The 15,178-nt window shown below is 50.6% G+C and overlaps 5 protein-coding genes across 5 annotated transcripts; 2 read left to right on the forward strand and 3 right to left on the reverse strand.

The window, feature by feature from the left end:
* Nucleotides 1–234: 234 nt before the first annotated feature.
* Nucleotides 235–2,356, forward strand: BP5553_04146 (Uncharacterized protein; the record flags this gene model as incomplete). Its single annotated transcript, XM_032012769.1, has 3 exons — nt 235–1,573; nt 1,629–1,873; nt 1,940–2,356. The coding sequence occupies 3 exons, from the start codon at nt 235–237 to the stop codon at nt 2,354–2,356; spliced, it is 2,001 nt and encodes a 666-aa protein (XP_031872462.1).
* A 705-nt stretch (nt 2,357–3,061) lies between these two features.
* Nucleotides 3,062–4,099, reverse strand: BP5553_04147 (Uncharacterized protein; the record flags this gene model as incomplete). The annotated part of the gene is made up of 1 exon (XM_032012770.1): nt 3,062–4,099. One exon carries the CDS (start codon nt 4,097–4,099, stop codon nt 3,062–3,064), a length of 1,038 nt encoding a protein of 345 aa, XP_031872463.1.
* A 1,023-nt stretch (nt 4,100–5,122) lies between these two features.
* Nucleotides 5,123–7,122, reverse strand: BP5553_04148 (PX protein; the record flags this gene model as incomplete). Its single annotated transcript, XM_032012771.1, has 4 exons — nt 5,123–6,085; nt 6,137–6,886; nt 6,946–7,041; nt 7,117–7,122. The coding sequence occupies 4 exons, from the start codon at nt 7,120–7,122 to the stop codon at nt 5,123–5,125; spliced, it is 1,815 nt and encodes a 604-aa protein (XP_031872464.1).
* A 4,001-nt stretch (nt 7,123–11,123) lies between these two features.
* BP5553_04149 (Uncharacterized protein) lies at nt 11,124–12,777 on the reverse strand (the record flags this gene model as incomplete). Its single annotated transcript, XM_032012772.1, has 2 exons — nt 11,124–11,337; nt 11,390–12,777. 2 exons carry the CDS (start codon nt 12,775–12,777, stop codon nt 11,124–11,126), a joined length of 1,602 nt encoding a protein of 533 aa, XP_031872465.1.
* Nucleotides 12,778–13,184: 407 nt separating this feature from the next.
* BP5553_04150 (Uncharacterized protein) lies at nt 13,185–15,178 on the forward strand (the record flags this gene model as incomplete). Its single annotated transcript, XM_032012773.1, has 3 exons — nt 13,185–13,285; nt 13,343–13,478; nt 13,529–15,178. The coding sequence occupies 3 exons, from the start codon at nt 13,185–13,187 to the stop codon at nt 15,176–15,178; spliced, it is 1,887 nt and encodes a 628-aa protein (XP_031872466.1).

A 15,178-nucleotide genomic window follows, 5' to 3' on the forward strand; every position in this document is an offset into this window, starting at 1 on the left:
GACTCCCTCTCTCTGAAATACCCAGGTACATATGTACTCCTACACTCTGCTTCTTCCCTTGGAGTATAAATCCCCAAAAGTCTCCAGTACTAGATGTATGACATACACGCTGTGTTTGGTCTGTCTGGCTGAGTGGAAATTGGCCGTTGGCAGCGTGTTATTATCAATATCAATTATCGGCCCGCATTGAAGTCCTGGGCAGCCTACGAAGTATTTATCAATAGGTACTCGATCATGTCCACTCCACCGATTCCAATAGGAGGCCGGTCCCAGAGGAGCCGCTCTGTCGCTCGATCACCCCGTAGCAACTCTTATATCCCAAGTTCGCCAATAGCACACCAGTCTATAGAGCGGGATCTTGCAGAGTGCTCCGATGTCGAAGACGAAGTCGAAACCGGAAGTCCTGAGTCTTCGGAAGATCGTAGCTCAAAAGAGGAACCCTCTGACGCCTCAACTCTGCTACCAGGTGCTACCCAACATGCAATGGCCAGCTCGTACCGCCGATCGAGTTTTGTGGCGTTTGGTGGAACGAGACCAACCATCGCCGCGCCCCACGCTGCGGAAACGCAGTATCTGACCAAAAGCGAGTCGAAGGACCTAATAAACGAGGAGCGAAGTCTATTGAGGGACAATCATCTTGCGCCGCCCAAAAACCCAGAACCGCCGAGTGAAAGAAGCGCATTGAATCGGGCATATAGACGAGTGTTTAGCACAAAAGTGCCAGAAAAGAAGACAGATCCAGAAAGTAGCCCGACAACACCTCTGTTCGCGGCAGAACCCTCCGAAACATCATCTTTACTTCCTCAGCCAATAGCTCAAGAGTCCCATAGAACTCGCGACGAACGATTAAACCAACAATGGGAGGCTGCTGTGGCCGCAGGCAAGATCAAGACCACATGGCAGCGAGAAGCGAAGACGATCATCAAATACTCATGTCCCCTAGTGGTGACATTTATATTGCAGTATTCTCTCACAGTTGCGAGTATATTTACCGTCGGGCATCTGGGCACCATCGAGCTGGGCGCCGTTAGTCTGGCCAGCATGACGGCGAATATCACCGGATATGCTATATACCAGGGCCTTGCGACGAGTCTGGATACTCTATGTGCGCAAGCTTACGGCTCGGGAAAGAGGCAGCTGGTTGGGCTCCAATTGCAACGTATGGTGTACTTCCTCATGCTTGTGACAATCCCCATTGGGATTTGCTGGCTTGGTGCTGAAAAGATCTTGGAGAAGATCGTGCCCGAACGGCAATCTGCACAGCTTGCGGGACTCTATCTGCGTGTTTTGCTGATTGGAGCTCCTGGCTATGCCTGTTTCGAAGCAGGGAAGCGTTTTGTGCAATCCCAGGGACTATTTTCTGCAACCACTTACGTCCTTCTTATCTGTGCTCCATTGAATGCCTTCATGAATTGGCTATTCGTGTGGCATTTCAAATGGGGGTTCATCGGGGCCCCAATCGCTGTAGCTGTTACCGATAATCTTTTACCCCTATTCCTCTTCCTCTATGTTTGGCTCATTGACGGCCATCAGTGCTGGAATGGCTTCACAACGAAAGCCTTCCATAATTGGGGTTCGTTACCAAAGCCAACCCCCAGAAAAACTAGCTGTGCTAAACGTTCCTCTAGGACCCATGATTAAACTTGCTCTTCCAGGACTTCTCATGGTAGAAACCGAATTTCTGGCATTCGAGATACTTACCTTGGCATCAAGCTATTTCTCCACTACCCATCTAGCAGCACAGAGCGTCCTACAGACCATATCAGCTCTGACATTCCAAATCCCCTTCCCTATCTCTATAGTTACATCAACTCGCGTTGCCAATCTCATCGGTGCAACGCTCTCTGATGCCGCAAAGACGAGTGCAAAAGTGGTGCGTTTCCCATAACCCCCATGCTACGAACCATACCATAAATGTTACTTACACGGGAAACTCTAGGCAGTAATAATAGCCACCATCGTTGGTATCCTCAACATCATCCTCCTCTCCACCCTCCGCCACCACATCGCCCAACTCTTCACCAACGACCCCGCCGTCATCGCACTCGTGTCCGCAGTCCTCCCCGTCTGCGCCGCCATGCAACTCTTCGACGCCCTAGCATGCACCTGCAACGGCGTCCTCCGCGGCCTAGGCCAGCAGGAAATTGGGGGGTATGTAAACCTGTTCTGCTACTATGTTATTGCGATGCCGATCAGTTTTGGGACGGCGTTTGGGCTGGGCTGGGAGTTGCAGGGTCTGTGGAGTGGTGTTGTTTTTGCCCTAGGGTTGGTAACGGTTGCGGAGGGTTTGTATTTGTGGAGGACGGATTGGAGGAAGGCCGTTGCGGATGCCGAGATTAGGAATAATGCGGCGTAGAATGTTTATAATGGGATACCTATTTAGCGGTTAGAGGTGGAAGTTTAGATTGTTATACCTTATAAAGGTAGAATACTGGTATAGATCGTTCATGGATCATTTCATTTCCAAACTAATCAAACACCTCTTATGGTCCCTCACCAGTGGAAATTCGTACTTCGGGAGAAAGCCATTGTGATATAGTTCGCGTAGCAGAATCATTGATCAGGTAAAAAAATAAGAGGCAATAAAAATGGCCTTTGCGTTTTGCTCAATAGTTTATTGATTCGGCATACGACGGGAGTGATAACTATATACCCCTACTCTAAACAACAAAATACCCAAAACCATTCCATAAATAGGAGATGAGCGTAATTGATACAGAGTCCTGGCGCCCTCATAATCCAGTTGTTGCATATAAGTATATAGTGGCAAACTAGACGGAAAGTGTTAGTTATACTTGACTTATTGATGTCGGACGGAGGTATTGAAGACAGGCTTACCTTGCATATCCATGCGTTCGTGTTTTTCGCACTGGTTCTGCACGGAGGGGTTTCTCATGTCCTTCCTTCCTTCGAGTATCAGAACTCGACGTCCCCAAACCCACCAGTTATAGCTCATATATAAGTCTGATTTGACCACGGAACAAAGCCCCGACCCATTTCAGGGGTTGCCGGTGGCGTTTCCGGGTATTTGAATTCCATTTCGTGTTGCCCAGCTCTTGTTTCACACGGTAACATGCATACTCATATGCTCGACAGCATCCTGGATGCTCTTCATCCAGCGGAGGTTAATACAATACGGGCATTTGATAGGCGTCTCACCAACCGCTCTAAGAGCAGCCGCACCCCTATCAGGCACAACAGGCGCGACAACACCTGTTGCGGTGTGGAGCGCAAAGGCATGCGGGCTCTGCTGCTGGTTCTGCGTCGCACCTGTGCCATTGGCGTTGATATCGCCGAATAATTGTTGACTGGCCTCATTTGCGCTCTCGCTATCACCCATCCCATCCACGCTCTGAGCCTGACGTGAAGGGTCTTGCACCTCTTGATTCCCCTGCTGTGCATTCTCTCCCTCCCCACCGGCTCCCACCCGCCTCTTCTTCAGGATCTCCGTCTTCGCCCGCCGGCATTGTTGTAAATGGACCTCGGCGCCGTATTCCCTTAATAGGCATTCTCGGATCTCTATAGGCGTTGTCTCTTTTTGGATATTCATCAAGCGCGGCAGAATCTCCATCAAGAACGGCAGCCTAGAGGCACTATTCCTTTGTACTTTCGGCAGCACAGGAACAATAGGAGGTCCCGATACGTCGCCCGGATTCCGAGGACCCAAAACCCTCGCACCACCCACAATATTCCCCTCCCCATCCTGTCTTATCTCGACCTGGGGCGGACCACCCATCCCATTCATACCCAAGCCATTATTAACACCATTCATGCCCCCATTCATAGCATTGCCAACGCCATTCATCTCATGGCCCATGGCGCCCTGGAGCTGAGCCGCCGTCCACTCGATGCCATTCAAGCACGTATGCCGATCCCTCAGCACCGTAACTCTGGCTACGGGCTCCTTCCCATTTTTCCTTTCCCAGTTGCATCGGATGACGAACGGACAGTTCGGGTCGCGTTTGCAGCCCACGCGCACACGGCCGGTGTCCGATTTCAGGATTCGCGGCTCGAAATGCGCTTCGATGGCCCACGCGTGAAGCGCTTCTTTGAACGCCTTTAGTGTGGGGAATTGATCTCGGAGCTGGAGTGGTGGCATTGTATACGATGTTGTTGTGCCAGGCGGTGCGCCGCGATAGCCAGTGGAAGCCAGCGACACCTAGTGATGGGTCACTGGAAGAAAACGGGAGATGTGGTGGGGAGAAGGCTGCGATATAGATATCGAATGTCTCGCGAGGTTGGTGAGGGTAGTTGTGAGATGGGGAGCCTGGGAGGGTAGTGAGGAGGTGCGAGAGGTGGGCGACGGTGGTATTATGGTGAGGTTTTGGGGTCTACGAGGGTGTGGCACGAGCTCTAGCGTGGCCTTACAAATTCTATTTTTGGGGCATCAAGAAGAACGTGAGGGGGTTTCTTGTACGCATCTCATTTGCCCATGACTTCGAAACAGATAGGATTTGAGATAGCTGTATACATATATCGCCCAGCAAGGAGATCGTCTGTTGACATGACAAGATATGGGTATTGATCATTTGCTTTTGAACCGCCATCACATATCATAGCATAGGTACGCGCAATTGCTTCCCGTCATCACCGCCGTGGATGATAGCCCATCCCTTATCCTCAACCGCCCAGACCGCCCTCCCATCCTATCACCTCCTATACGTAAGTTCATAAAATAGAAAATCATGGTATGTCCCGCTTCATCCAAACATATGCAACTCGTCTTTCAGCAGTTCTTGCAAATAATAAGAGAATCAATTTTCTCAAACACGTAAAAACGCCCATTGAACGCCAGTATTCCGCCGATGTACTATCGCATCCTCCCAAAAAAAGTCATTTTCTCTTCAAAAGCAAAAATGGTGATATCTGCCGGATCAAGACTCAGTGAATGTGGTTTCGTTGGCCAGTGTTGTGAAATAATGGGCAACTATTAACGCGCGCAATGGTCTGTACATCTGAAGCAGATTAAGAAGGTGTAAGTGTAAAATAAAGTATTCGGACCCAGCTTGGAGGGAGCGACATGGGCGATTAATTCATCATGCGCGTCGCCACATGTCCTCTAGCGTGGTGGTGGTCAGAAGTCTTGTGGACTTCGGGACCAGTTGGCACGTTAAGTTTATAATCAGTTATATTCGACGTAAATGATGAGTTTATCGTTTCTCCCAAGTGCAATGTCGAGATCGTTGTTACTCAACAGGTTTGGTCGCTCTCCACTGGGCTCATCTTTGTAATACATGGCGATCTCGTCGCCTTGGGGGATCTTTAGACGATCCCGAATCTTCTGGTAAAGCTGTTGATATTGAATGTCGGTCGGCACCCGGATGGCAATAAGATCGTCCCCAAAATAAATTTTGACCTTCATCGCGGACGGTTGTTGTTGTCCATTGAGAGCCGGAGAAGAAGAGTTACCAGGGTTTTGGGGGGCCGATGATTGCTGGCCATTTCCATTTGTGGAGATCGAAGGTTGATTTCGTTGATGGGGTGAGTTTCTTGCTGGTGCTGCTGTAAGTCCTGAATAGCCTGCTCCATTTAGGTTGCCACGCGAGGATTGTCGAGATGCCCCATTCGAGGGCGAATCACTCGATGACTGTTGCGACCCGCCTGACAATCGATATTCATCACTCACAGTGTTTGGGTCGATTTCATAATCGCCTTCACGAGGTGCAAAGAATTGTTTCACCAGCACACACCGGGAAATGTAAGGTGGTTGTGTGAGAAGGTTCTTGACATAGGCGTCCAGATTATGCTGTCTGCCTTCGGTAATCGCATCCGTGATATAGTTGACTGGGCCTGGCATATATGGTAGCGTCCTCTTCTGGGTACCTGTATTTCCAGCCTCCGAGGGAAACTCAGTTAAGAGGGCAATCTGAAAGTCGTAAAAATCCTCGTAATACCGAGACAACTCCCAGTGTCGCCCGTCTTCCAAAGCAGCTTCGATGACAAACCAATACTTGTCTTCTGCAAAACAGTAACGAGGGATCCGGGCTGAGATGGGAGCATAGAGTTGTGATGTGTAAGGATTCTGCTGCGGTTGTTGGTTTTGTTGCATAGTTCTGGCTTGCTGAGATTGCCTGCTTTGTTGTTGCTGCGGCGAATTAGTCCCTGGTTCTGGGCATACAAACGAGGGGATACTTACGAAGGCCTGGCTGTTCCCCTGGCTTTGGCGACCATTCTGCTGGAGGCTCATCCGGCCCATACTTTGTTCCAACCCCTGCTGTTGCTGCTGCTGTTGTGAATTCGGGACTTCAAACTTTCCCAGAGTAATGCTGCTGTTCTTGTAATCCGCCGCCATCTTCTTCCACTCTTCCACCTTTGGTACCCCTGCTCTTTGAACCGCATCTTGCGCGTCTGGTACAGCTTGACCCGAGGTCATATCTCGTATTTCGATGAAGGAAACCGGTATCAATCCAGGGCCGCCGAGTCTCCCAATTGGCTTAGCAACAAACCATTCCGGGTTGGATTGCGCGATAACAATAATCGCTTCTCCTGCCTTTGCATCCAGCTCATCTGGTCGTTCCGCGGCGAAGTCATACATCACAATGCCATAAACCATGGCACCGGAACCTTTACCGCTTGTCCTAGACTGGCGCTGCGCCTCTGTACCCACCAGAGTCCCGGAACCCGATGTATCTGAGTATCCCGAGTCATGATCGGGCATCCTCACGGGTTGAGGAGATGTCTCTGATTGTCCACTATCCCGCTCGGTCTTCCCCAAGGCCTGAAAGAACGCAACCGGTACCAACCCGCGGGCGTCTGGCAAAGCGGGATTGCATGCTTCATACCAATCCGTATCATTTTCTCGCCCGATGACGTGGAAAAAATCCCCCTTTGAAAAAGATAGCTCCTGGCCCGATTGGGCCTCGTAGTCGTAAAGTGCGCGAATTACCTAGCACAACAGCACGCGTCAGTGTGGCGCGCTCCCCGGCCTCGTAGAGTGCGACGTACCTTCTTAGGGGGAACTATGGAAACCGCTGCTTTCGGGGCTAGCGATAGATGTTGAGGTTTAGAGTCCTTCTCCCCCTTTATGCTACGCCTGAGAGCCTAGAACGGTGAATGTGGTCAGCGGAGAGCCTCGCCGCAACTCATACCCCTCCATTGACGGTGACAAGCACTAACCTTCATATTGTGAATGGCTTTTTTTTAACTTCACGGCACCGACCGGTTGTGGGGTGGATCAAGGGATGGGTTTATTTTCCTCCTCGACTGACTAGCTCCTCGATTGAACTGGGGTGGGCAGGTTCGACACCGATACAGGCGGGGTGGGATCGTTCGGCTTCAATCCGGAGGATCGAGGCCGTGGTATGGTAAAAATGAAGGATATCGGGAGGGCGGAGACGTGGGCGCGCGAGAGAGAGATATCGAGGAAGAGGGCGTGGACGAGGACGAGGACGAGAACGAGGACGAGGGGGTGGTGAAGGCAGGCGATGTGCGACGAAGGTAGGGATAGAAAACTGTTCGCGACAATGAGACGACGAAAACCCGATACAACACCAGCCGCTGCGCTGCTTCTGGTCCTGCTGCTTCGACTTGGCGAGAATCTCCTCTTTCCTACGCGTTCGATCGGTGGACACGCTTGAAGGCGAAGGGAGGGAGAGGAGGGAGAGTGGTAATCTTTCCTTGGTGGTGGTGGTGAGGAGGAGACGGAAGATGGAGATTGGACACTAGAACGGCGGCACGGGGTCCCGTTAGGTCTTTGTGGATTTGGACTGGAATTTGGGAAGCATGGAGGGCGGAGGGGGTGGTGGTAGCGGTGGTTTGCAGGCGATTATAGGCGGATTATAGGGGCTGATAGGGGTTGCTGGGGGTTCGTAGGGGTTCGTCGGGGGGGGTTTAGTGGGTGGCAGCGGGTGATTAGTGGGTGGTGCCGTGGGTGTGGCATTGGGTATCGAGGCAGTACTCGGTAAGGTACTTCGTAGGGGCTGTGACTGCAATATAACTAACTATTACTACATACCATCCAAGAAATAGCTGCCCCTCTGTAATAATGGCTCTCTTTGTTCGTCATCGGGATATACAGCGCCCATAGTCGAAGCCAGCGAGGACGAATCCCCTACAGAACGGTGATCATTAGTGCAGTTACAGTGACGGTTCACTGCTCGTCCCGCCCCGAAGCCGAGCAGGACCCTGGGGAAAGATACTGTAGGTAGGATATAGGTACAGGAAGGTGATGATATGATATGGCATCTATAGTAGGATCCCATTATCTACATCCACCACCCATCATCCATCACCTACCAGGTCCCCATCGACCACAATTCCCTCCCCAGCACGTCGTACTTACGTATTCCCCCAGGCGCCTCCAGGGCCCCAAGGGCGGCCGAGACGCCCTTATCGATAAACCTCGTCCCTGGGCCACGTTTTCCTCATGTCGCAGGTTTATCAGTTATCGTCGTTTTGCATGACAGGACTTGGTGCCGTACATGACGTGGAACTCGCCAACCACAGCCCAGTGCTTCCAGAGGGGCCGTTTTTCGCATTAGATCGTGAAATTAAGTGCTTCTACAGATCGTGGATCGTGGATCGTGGATCGTGGTAGCTTACGGAGTATTCTACCAGCTATGATTGCTTTCCCACCAACCACCACCTCTGCAACTCAGGTTACTCAACTTATTAGAGTAGAGCACTGGAACGAGCCATGACAGGCCAAACTCTGCGCTGCACCCTCGCTGCACACTGCAGGTCCCTCCCAAGCCCCAGTGGCCTTTCCTGCGTCCAATTTCCTCGGATTGCCAGGTTCACGCGAAAATGAAGGGAAAAACATGATAATATGCCCCAGTTCCATTCGCGCCTCCAACACGCGAGCGCCTGGAACTGGCCATACACTTCGGCGTGCTCCGTACGAGTAAGTACTGCACTAGTAGTGGGCATCGATCGCCAGCGCCCAAGACGACCCAACATCGCCGATGCTTGGCTGCCAGTTGATTGCTTGTGATGTGACGAAGCCCCCGTTGCAGGTCCAGCGCCAACAGCAGCGCCAGCTTTTGCCACAGCCACAGGGCACCACCAGTTGCAGAAGCACGACGGAGTATTCAAGGCAACAGAGAGATGGAACTCAAACGACTGGTTCCGGGCCCGTCGACTCAGTAGTATCAAGTCCGACCGTCTGGCGACGGCACTGCAGCAGCATTTACCATCGACGGAGCAGCTCGCCGACAATCACCCCCCTTATATCCTCCCCCTGCGGAAATCAGTTCTTGGTTTTCAATGCTCTCTCCCAGACTCCCACAGGATGTCCCGGGAAATAATGCCCCTCCAGGCAAGGCATTCCCAGATCTACGACGATCACCAGCTACAACAGCACAGCATACCAGTTAACTCCCAAGAAGCTAGCCTTATTCTTCTCCTCAGCACCCCAATTTGGAAGAAGGTACGAAGTATGCAGGACGAGACGAGACCCAAGGAATGCTGATATCATTCGTAGGACGTAGTATTTGGTCTTACACACCTCCATCGCCCCCGGCACCCTTCGTCATCACGAGTCTCAATCCAATGCAATGCATAGTTACTAAACCCCCCGTTCCCGTTCACCGTCCACCTACCACAATCATCTCCGGCTTCAGACTCTTCACAGCCCTTCCAGAAGCATTATCGTCTTTCTTCCACCCCGTCAGCCCGCCGCCCAACAGGTCGCCGATAAGCAAAACCCACGCAGCCCAAATCCCCACAGCCACATGGATCAGGATGACACAGACCCCTTTCCGCACAAAACCCTCTTGAAAAGGGGAGAGACCGCGGCATCGCAAGCATCGGCACTCTGTAACATCATGCATCGCGGATCCAGTGCCTCCCGAAAGAACCACGAACACCCGCCTCCACAGTCCAGAGTCCATTCCGCGGAGCAGCCTGCGCGGGGACTGCTTCCGAACGTAAACGTCGTACTCCGTACGACGTAATGCCCTGTAAAATCCCTCACCCCGCAAATTTGCCTTCGTTGAGGCATTGTCTTACTGCGTACAGTAAATATATAGTTTTAAAAAAAAAACAAGTATTTCCCTCGTGCAAATGGGCTATGGAGGAGATAGCTGAAACCGGGACTGTTCAGTCCTCGAGAATCTTGGAGCCAGTAAGGAGAATCGTTGCTTTTCTTTCTCTATGCACTCTTTTATGTTACTTTGCTAAATCCCTCACGACATCATAAGTTGGCAGCCAAAAAGCAATAAAGTGGACCGTCTGCCAGGGAAAGTGCTTGCTCAGAATAAAACTCGTTGTTTTTGCCTTTTGCGTGGTTTGGGCTTTTTAAAAAAAAGCGGTGCCTTTTCTAGTCCTAGTCAAAAGATAGCAATAACACATACCGAACATATTGTCTGGACTTGCCGTCCAACAGAGGGGCGGAGGGCTTTACATAGCGAGGTTATAAAAGTCCAGTCTTGGTAATATACCGGTCATATAGATTTTCGTTAATGGACCTTATAACTTTTGAATCTCATGTATTATAATAGCCCGTTGAGCATTAAATTAATAAATTGATAAACAAATAATACGGGCAATGGGTGGATAAACTGATGCATGAAGACATGGAGTGTTAGAATTAGCTTTTATACTTTATTATGTAATTGGGACACCAAGGCAACTGATGGACATGGTGGTTAATGACCATCATATTGGCAGAGGGGGGCGGGTTGAAAGCGCTGGTTAGTGTGACAGATAGACATGCTCCGAATCAAACAAATCCGTAGCCATTAGAGGGACGAGGGATAAATCACTCAGCACACAGTAACAGAGACTTGTTTTTCGAGGCAGCCCTCAATCAAGATCAATTATGACCTAATGCAATGCACATGTCTCGCCGGTTACTAGGAAGGGGGTATATAAAACGAATCCAGTCGAGATCCCAGAGCAAAAGAAGAAAAGCAGGCCTGTGCATCCGCCTATCCAATTCCTAATGCTACAAACAGCGAATGCAAGAATAGCTATATCGACAATCCATAATCCAACGCATTAACTTCGTCACCAACAACCATTGGAACAACCAGTGGGTCGAAGGTACCGCGAGACTAGTTTGAGCAAACTCGAAGGTGCGATATGATCCGAAGGTGAGAAGAAATACGATGAAAAAGATCCGAAAAAACTCGGTACGCAGATGGGATGCTGGGGGTTAAGGCTCGATGTGTACAAAAGACGGGTTAGATCTGGCCTTTTATATCGATTTTCTGAAACGCCGCGTTCTTGGCCGCGTCGAAAGTCTGGCCGGCCTTGCCAGTAAGGAAATGAAGACCATCATCCTTTTCTTCAAGGAAAGTCTGGCCATTGTGGTCGCAAATAAACTGCGCGGCATCGCCATCAGATTCAAACCCGAGCTCCTCGGTTATAAATCGCAACTTCACGTCTGGTTTGTATCTGGCATAAGTTAGTATAATTTCCTCATATATTGGAGTAGACTAAAACTTACGCTTTGCATAGGTTTGACAGGGCACCAAGGCGTTCTCGGACAACAAACATATCCATAAGGTAAGCGCCCATATTAGGGGTGTCGAGATAGAGCCTGAAAAACCTGTGATAGTTGCCCAACGCTAATGCCGAACGTACATCAAGAGCATGCTTGATAGGCTTCTCTCTCTTTTCTGCTGGGGTTAGATCCGCCAAAACGTCATTCAACGCAGTGCGGTTAGAAGTATGAATGAAATACAAGATACGATACGCCTTGAACTCCACTGGATTGCCTCCCAGCTTTTGTGCGTAGAGCGCACGGAGCTGGGTTTGGCATTGATTATACTCACCAAGATCACCCTTCTCGAGGGCGATCCGACCATGAATTTCATAAACAGTCACGGTAAAATCGTTCTTGATGCGTTGAACGGTAAGATCCTGACGCATGGATTTAAACTGGTCGCAGATATAGGAATAGTTGCCTTCCTTTTTCCATTTCTTCTTCAATAGATCTAGGGTTTGCCTTAAAATTCGTTCGGGGCGGACTGCGGAGGGAATGGGGGGTGCTGTGAGACGAAGGTATTGCTTCTCGAGGACTTCCGAAGTTCCAACCACCGGTCCTGATGCTGGTTCTGGGGATGGAGATTTGTAGGCAGATTTATATCCTCCATCAAACCGACGTTGCCGCTTCTCGAGGTTCTTTTGAAACTTACTTGTACCTTTGAGATTGTCGTCCTGATGGGGTTGTTGTCGCTTGTCGAACCGGTCGGCGGGATAAGTGATACGGTCTTCGAATCCATTGCGAATGTTAGTGGTACGCCAGGGTGGGGTTGAAACTGAATCCTCATCATTTCCACCAGCGATCTCTTGAGATTTTCTCTTCTTCGCAGTGCCCTTCGGACTATCGCCATAGCTCCTGCCATCTAGCTGTAAATTTACAGACTCTTGACGCCAGGCTTGGGCAGCAAGTGCTCGCTCCTGGCGGATCATATGTTGTGGGAGTGGCAGATTGGCCCAGTCAGTGGAGTATAGAGCGTTGGCATCAGTAGTCGCGGAGATGGTCTCTTTGAGTTTGGCTTCCATCTCGGTCCTTGGGATATCTGGGAGAACATTTTGTGGATCAAAGGATCGTTGCACATAGTCGCGAACGGGTTGTGGCCAGTCGATCTTTTTCTTTTGGGCAGGAGCTGGAGCCGGCTGTGGAGGGACCGCGGAATATGGGAGAGGGGCTGGGTTAAATGACTGTCGTACTTGCACGGGATGGTATGCGGGACCTGTCTGACGTTTAGAAGGCATCTTGGGGATGATGAGGCGTTTGGAGGTGATGGAATCGGTCAACTCACTTGGTGCGTATACATGCTGATTATGCGAGCCAGGTGGCGGCGGGACGGGCCATGTCGAATTCATCATGGTCACCTCGATATTTGCTTGCAGGCAGATGATGTTAGTGGTACGGGGACACGGCTGCAAACAGTAGAGAACAAAGGTAAGGTCGCGGTTCAAAGAGAGAGATAGTTGAGTTGATGAAGACAAAGAAAGGCCAGGACAGTCTGTTGGTCACGGAGGGAAATAAGAACGAAGTACTCGGGTAATGGCGTGCTGAGTTATTCGGGCGTGCGGAGGGATTGCGCGTACATACAGTCACTAACCCGATCGGCGATAAGGGCAGGTACCTAGGTACCTTCCCTTACTTGCGACGATAGCGACAACCAGAAGAAGCTCGAGGTAACAAATGCCTTACCTGTTCGCCTCATGAGGTCTGGCTTTCTTGCCGTGAACGCCAACGCCAAAGCCACAGCAGCACATGGCAAGGCCGGATGTTTCTAAAACATATCGACCTCACTACTGCGCTGAGGCCGGCTTATTTGCCAGATGAAGTCCTCTTGTTCGTCCAGGACCATGTGGGGCTCTACGAGGGGTGAGTACAATGTAGACGGCATACTGCTCCAGGAGATTACTGACAAAGGCATTCTAGGAAGTACAAGATTCCCCATTATCAAAATGGACATATCTATCTGACCTCTCACCGAATCTGCTATGTCGACAATGAGGACCCGAGGACGAACTCTGTGGCCATCGATTTAAAAGAGGTCGATCGATATGAATTCTACGTAAGGCGGTGAAGGATTATGTGTTGCCATATTTCTCTAACGGTTGCTAGGCTGGCTTTTTGAAATCATCTGCAAAGATAACCTTGGTTCCGAAACCACCCAAGCGATCTTCAGTACAAAGTCGAGTGGCCGCGAAAGCCAATAGCCCGTCGAGAAGCGCTACTACGTCGCCCCTATCTAGATCAGACAGCCCTTTCCACCCACCTGTATCTGACCCAGTCCCAGCAAGCACAGCCACTTGGATATGCCCTATATGTACATTCTCAAACCCAGTTCCCTCAAATTTCGACCCTGCGACGGCAAGCTTGCGGACTCCACTTCCTCCATGTTTGGCGTGTGGCATCAAACCGCCTCTCGCTCACGTTTTAAAGGCTGCGATTGCAAATGCTACCAATCGACCAACACAATCTCCTGCCCCGACTCGGACTCCTCTTCCCATTCGCAGAAATCATGATGCCCCTCGACCACAATCTGAGATATGGGATGGTCCATCTGCAACTCAACCTGCAGATGATTCCCAAGGACATACAGCCAACGCCACTGGCGGAGCGTCGTTCCCATGTCCTAGGTGCACATTTTTGAACCATCCATCGCTTCTCTCTTGTGAGCTCTGCGGCGCTTCTTTAGTCTCTCAAGATATTCCGAGCGAATTAGTGAAACCCGTATTACGGGCAGAGTCGCCTGGCCCGGTGTTGAATCATCTACCTGGACCTGGTATGGAAAACAACGAGAGCATCAAATTATCTTTCCGTGCAGGAGGCGAGAAGCTATTTCATGAGCGCCTCAAAGGCTGCATGACGCAGCGGAAGTGGCTCCTACAAGGAGCTCCCCCAGTTCCAAAGCCTAATCGGTTAAGCACTCCCGAAAATGGGTTATCTATAGCAGGAGTATCAGAATATTCGGCAGACAAGGTGAAAACAGTAGGCATCGCAGGTCTGGAGCAAAGACGGCTGGAGGTCCAAAAGAACAATGAATTGGTCATAGGAAATGCCTTTGAGGATTTAGAGGCGTTGATGGCATCAGCCAAAGAGATTGTAGCTCTTGCTGAATCATTCGCAGCTGCAAATGGTGGGAATGGGAGCTCAGAGTCTAACGCAGTGGCGAATGCTCTTGGGTTAGTTACGACAAAAGATATGCTCGGTGGAGGAAGCAATTCCGAATCTTTATACATATCCGAGCTCTCCAGAAACCTGGCTGAGTTTTTGACGGATGATGCTAGGGGTGTCCTCCGGAAGGCTGGAGGGATCATCAGTCTTGTAGACCTCTGGGCTATGTTCAACCGTGCCCGCGGTGGGGTTGAACTAGTCAGTCCTTTAGATTTCGAAAAAGCTGCAAAGCTCTGGGAGAAGTTGAAGCTCCCAGTACGATTGAGGCAATTTAAGAGCGGCGTCCTTGTAGTTCAAGCTAGCGATCGCACTGACGACAAGACGATCAAAGCACTTCTCGACTGGTTGAACGACCTGCATTCGTTTCCCCCTGATAAGGAGCTAACGTGGGATTGGCAGCTCTTCGGCAGAGGTGTCACAGCCCAGGATGCAGCGGAACGCTTTGGCTGGAGTATTGGTGTTGCGGAAGAGGAATTAGAGATGGCAGAGGAGAAGGGCGCTCTCTGCAGGGAGGAAGGTATCGAAGGTCTCAAGTTCTGGGAGAACTGGATCGATGACAGCCAGTCCCCATCGGGGACCATGAATACAGCGTAG

Source organism: Venustampulla echinocandica (assembly GCF_003357145.1).
Source record: "Venustampulla echinocandica strain BP 5553 chromosome Unknown scaffold_1, whole genome shotgun sequence".
NCBI lineage: Eukaryota > Fungi > Ascomycota > Leotiomycetes > Helotiales > Pleuroascaceae > Venustampulla > Venustampulla echinocandica.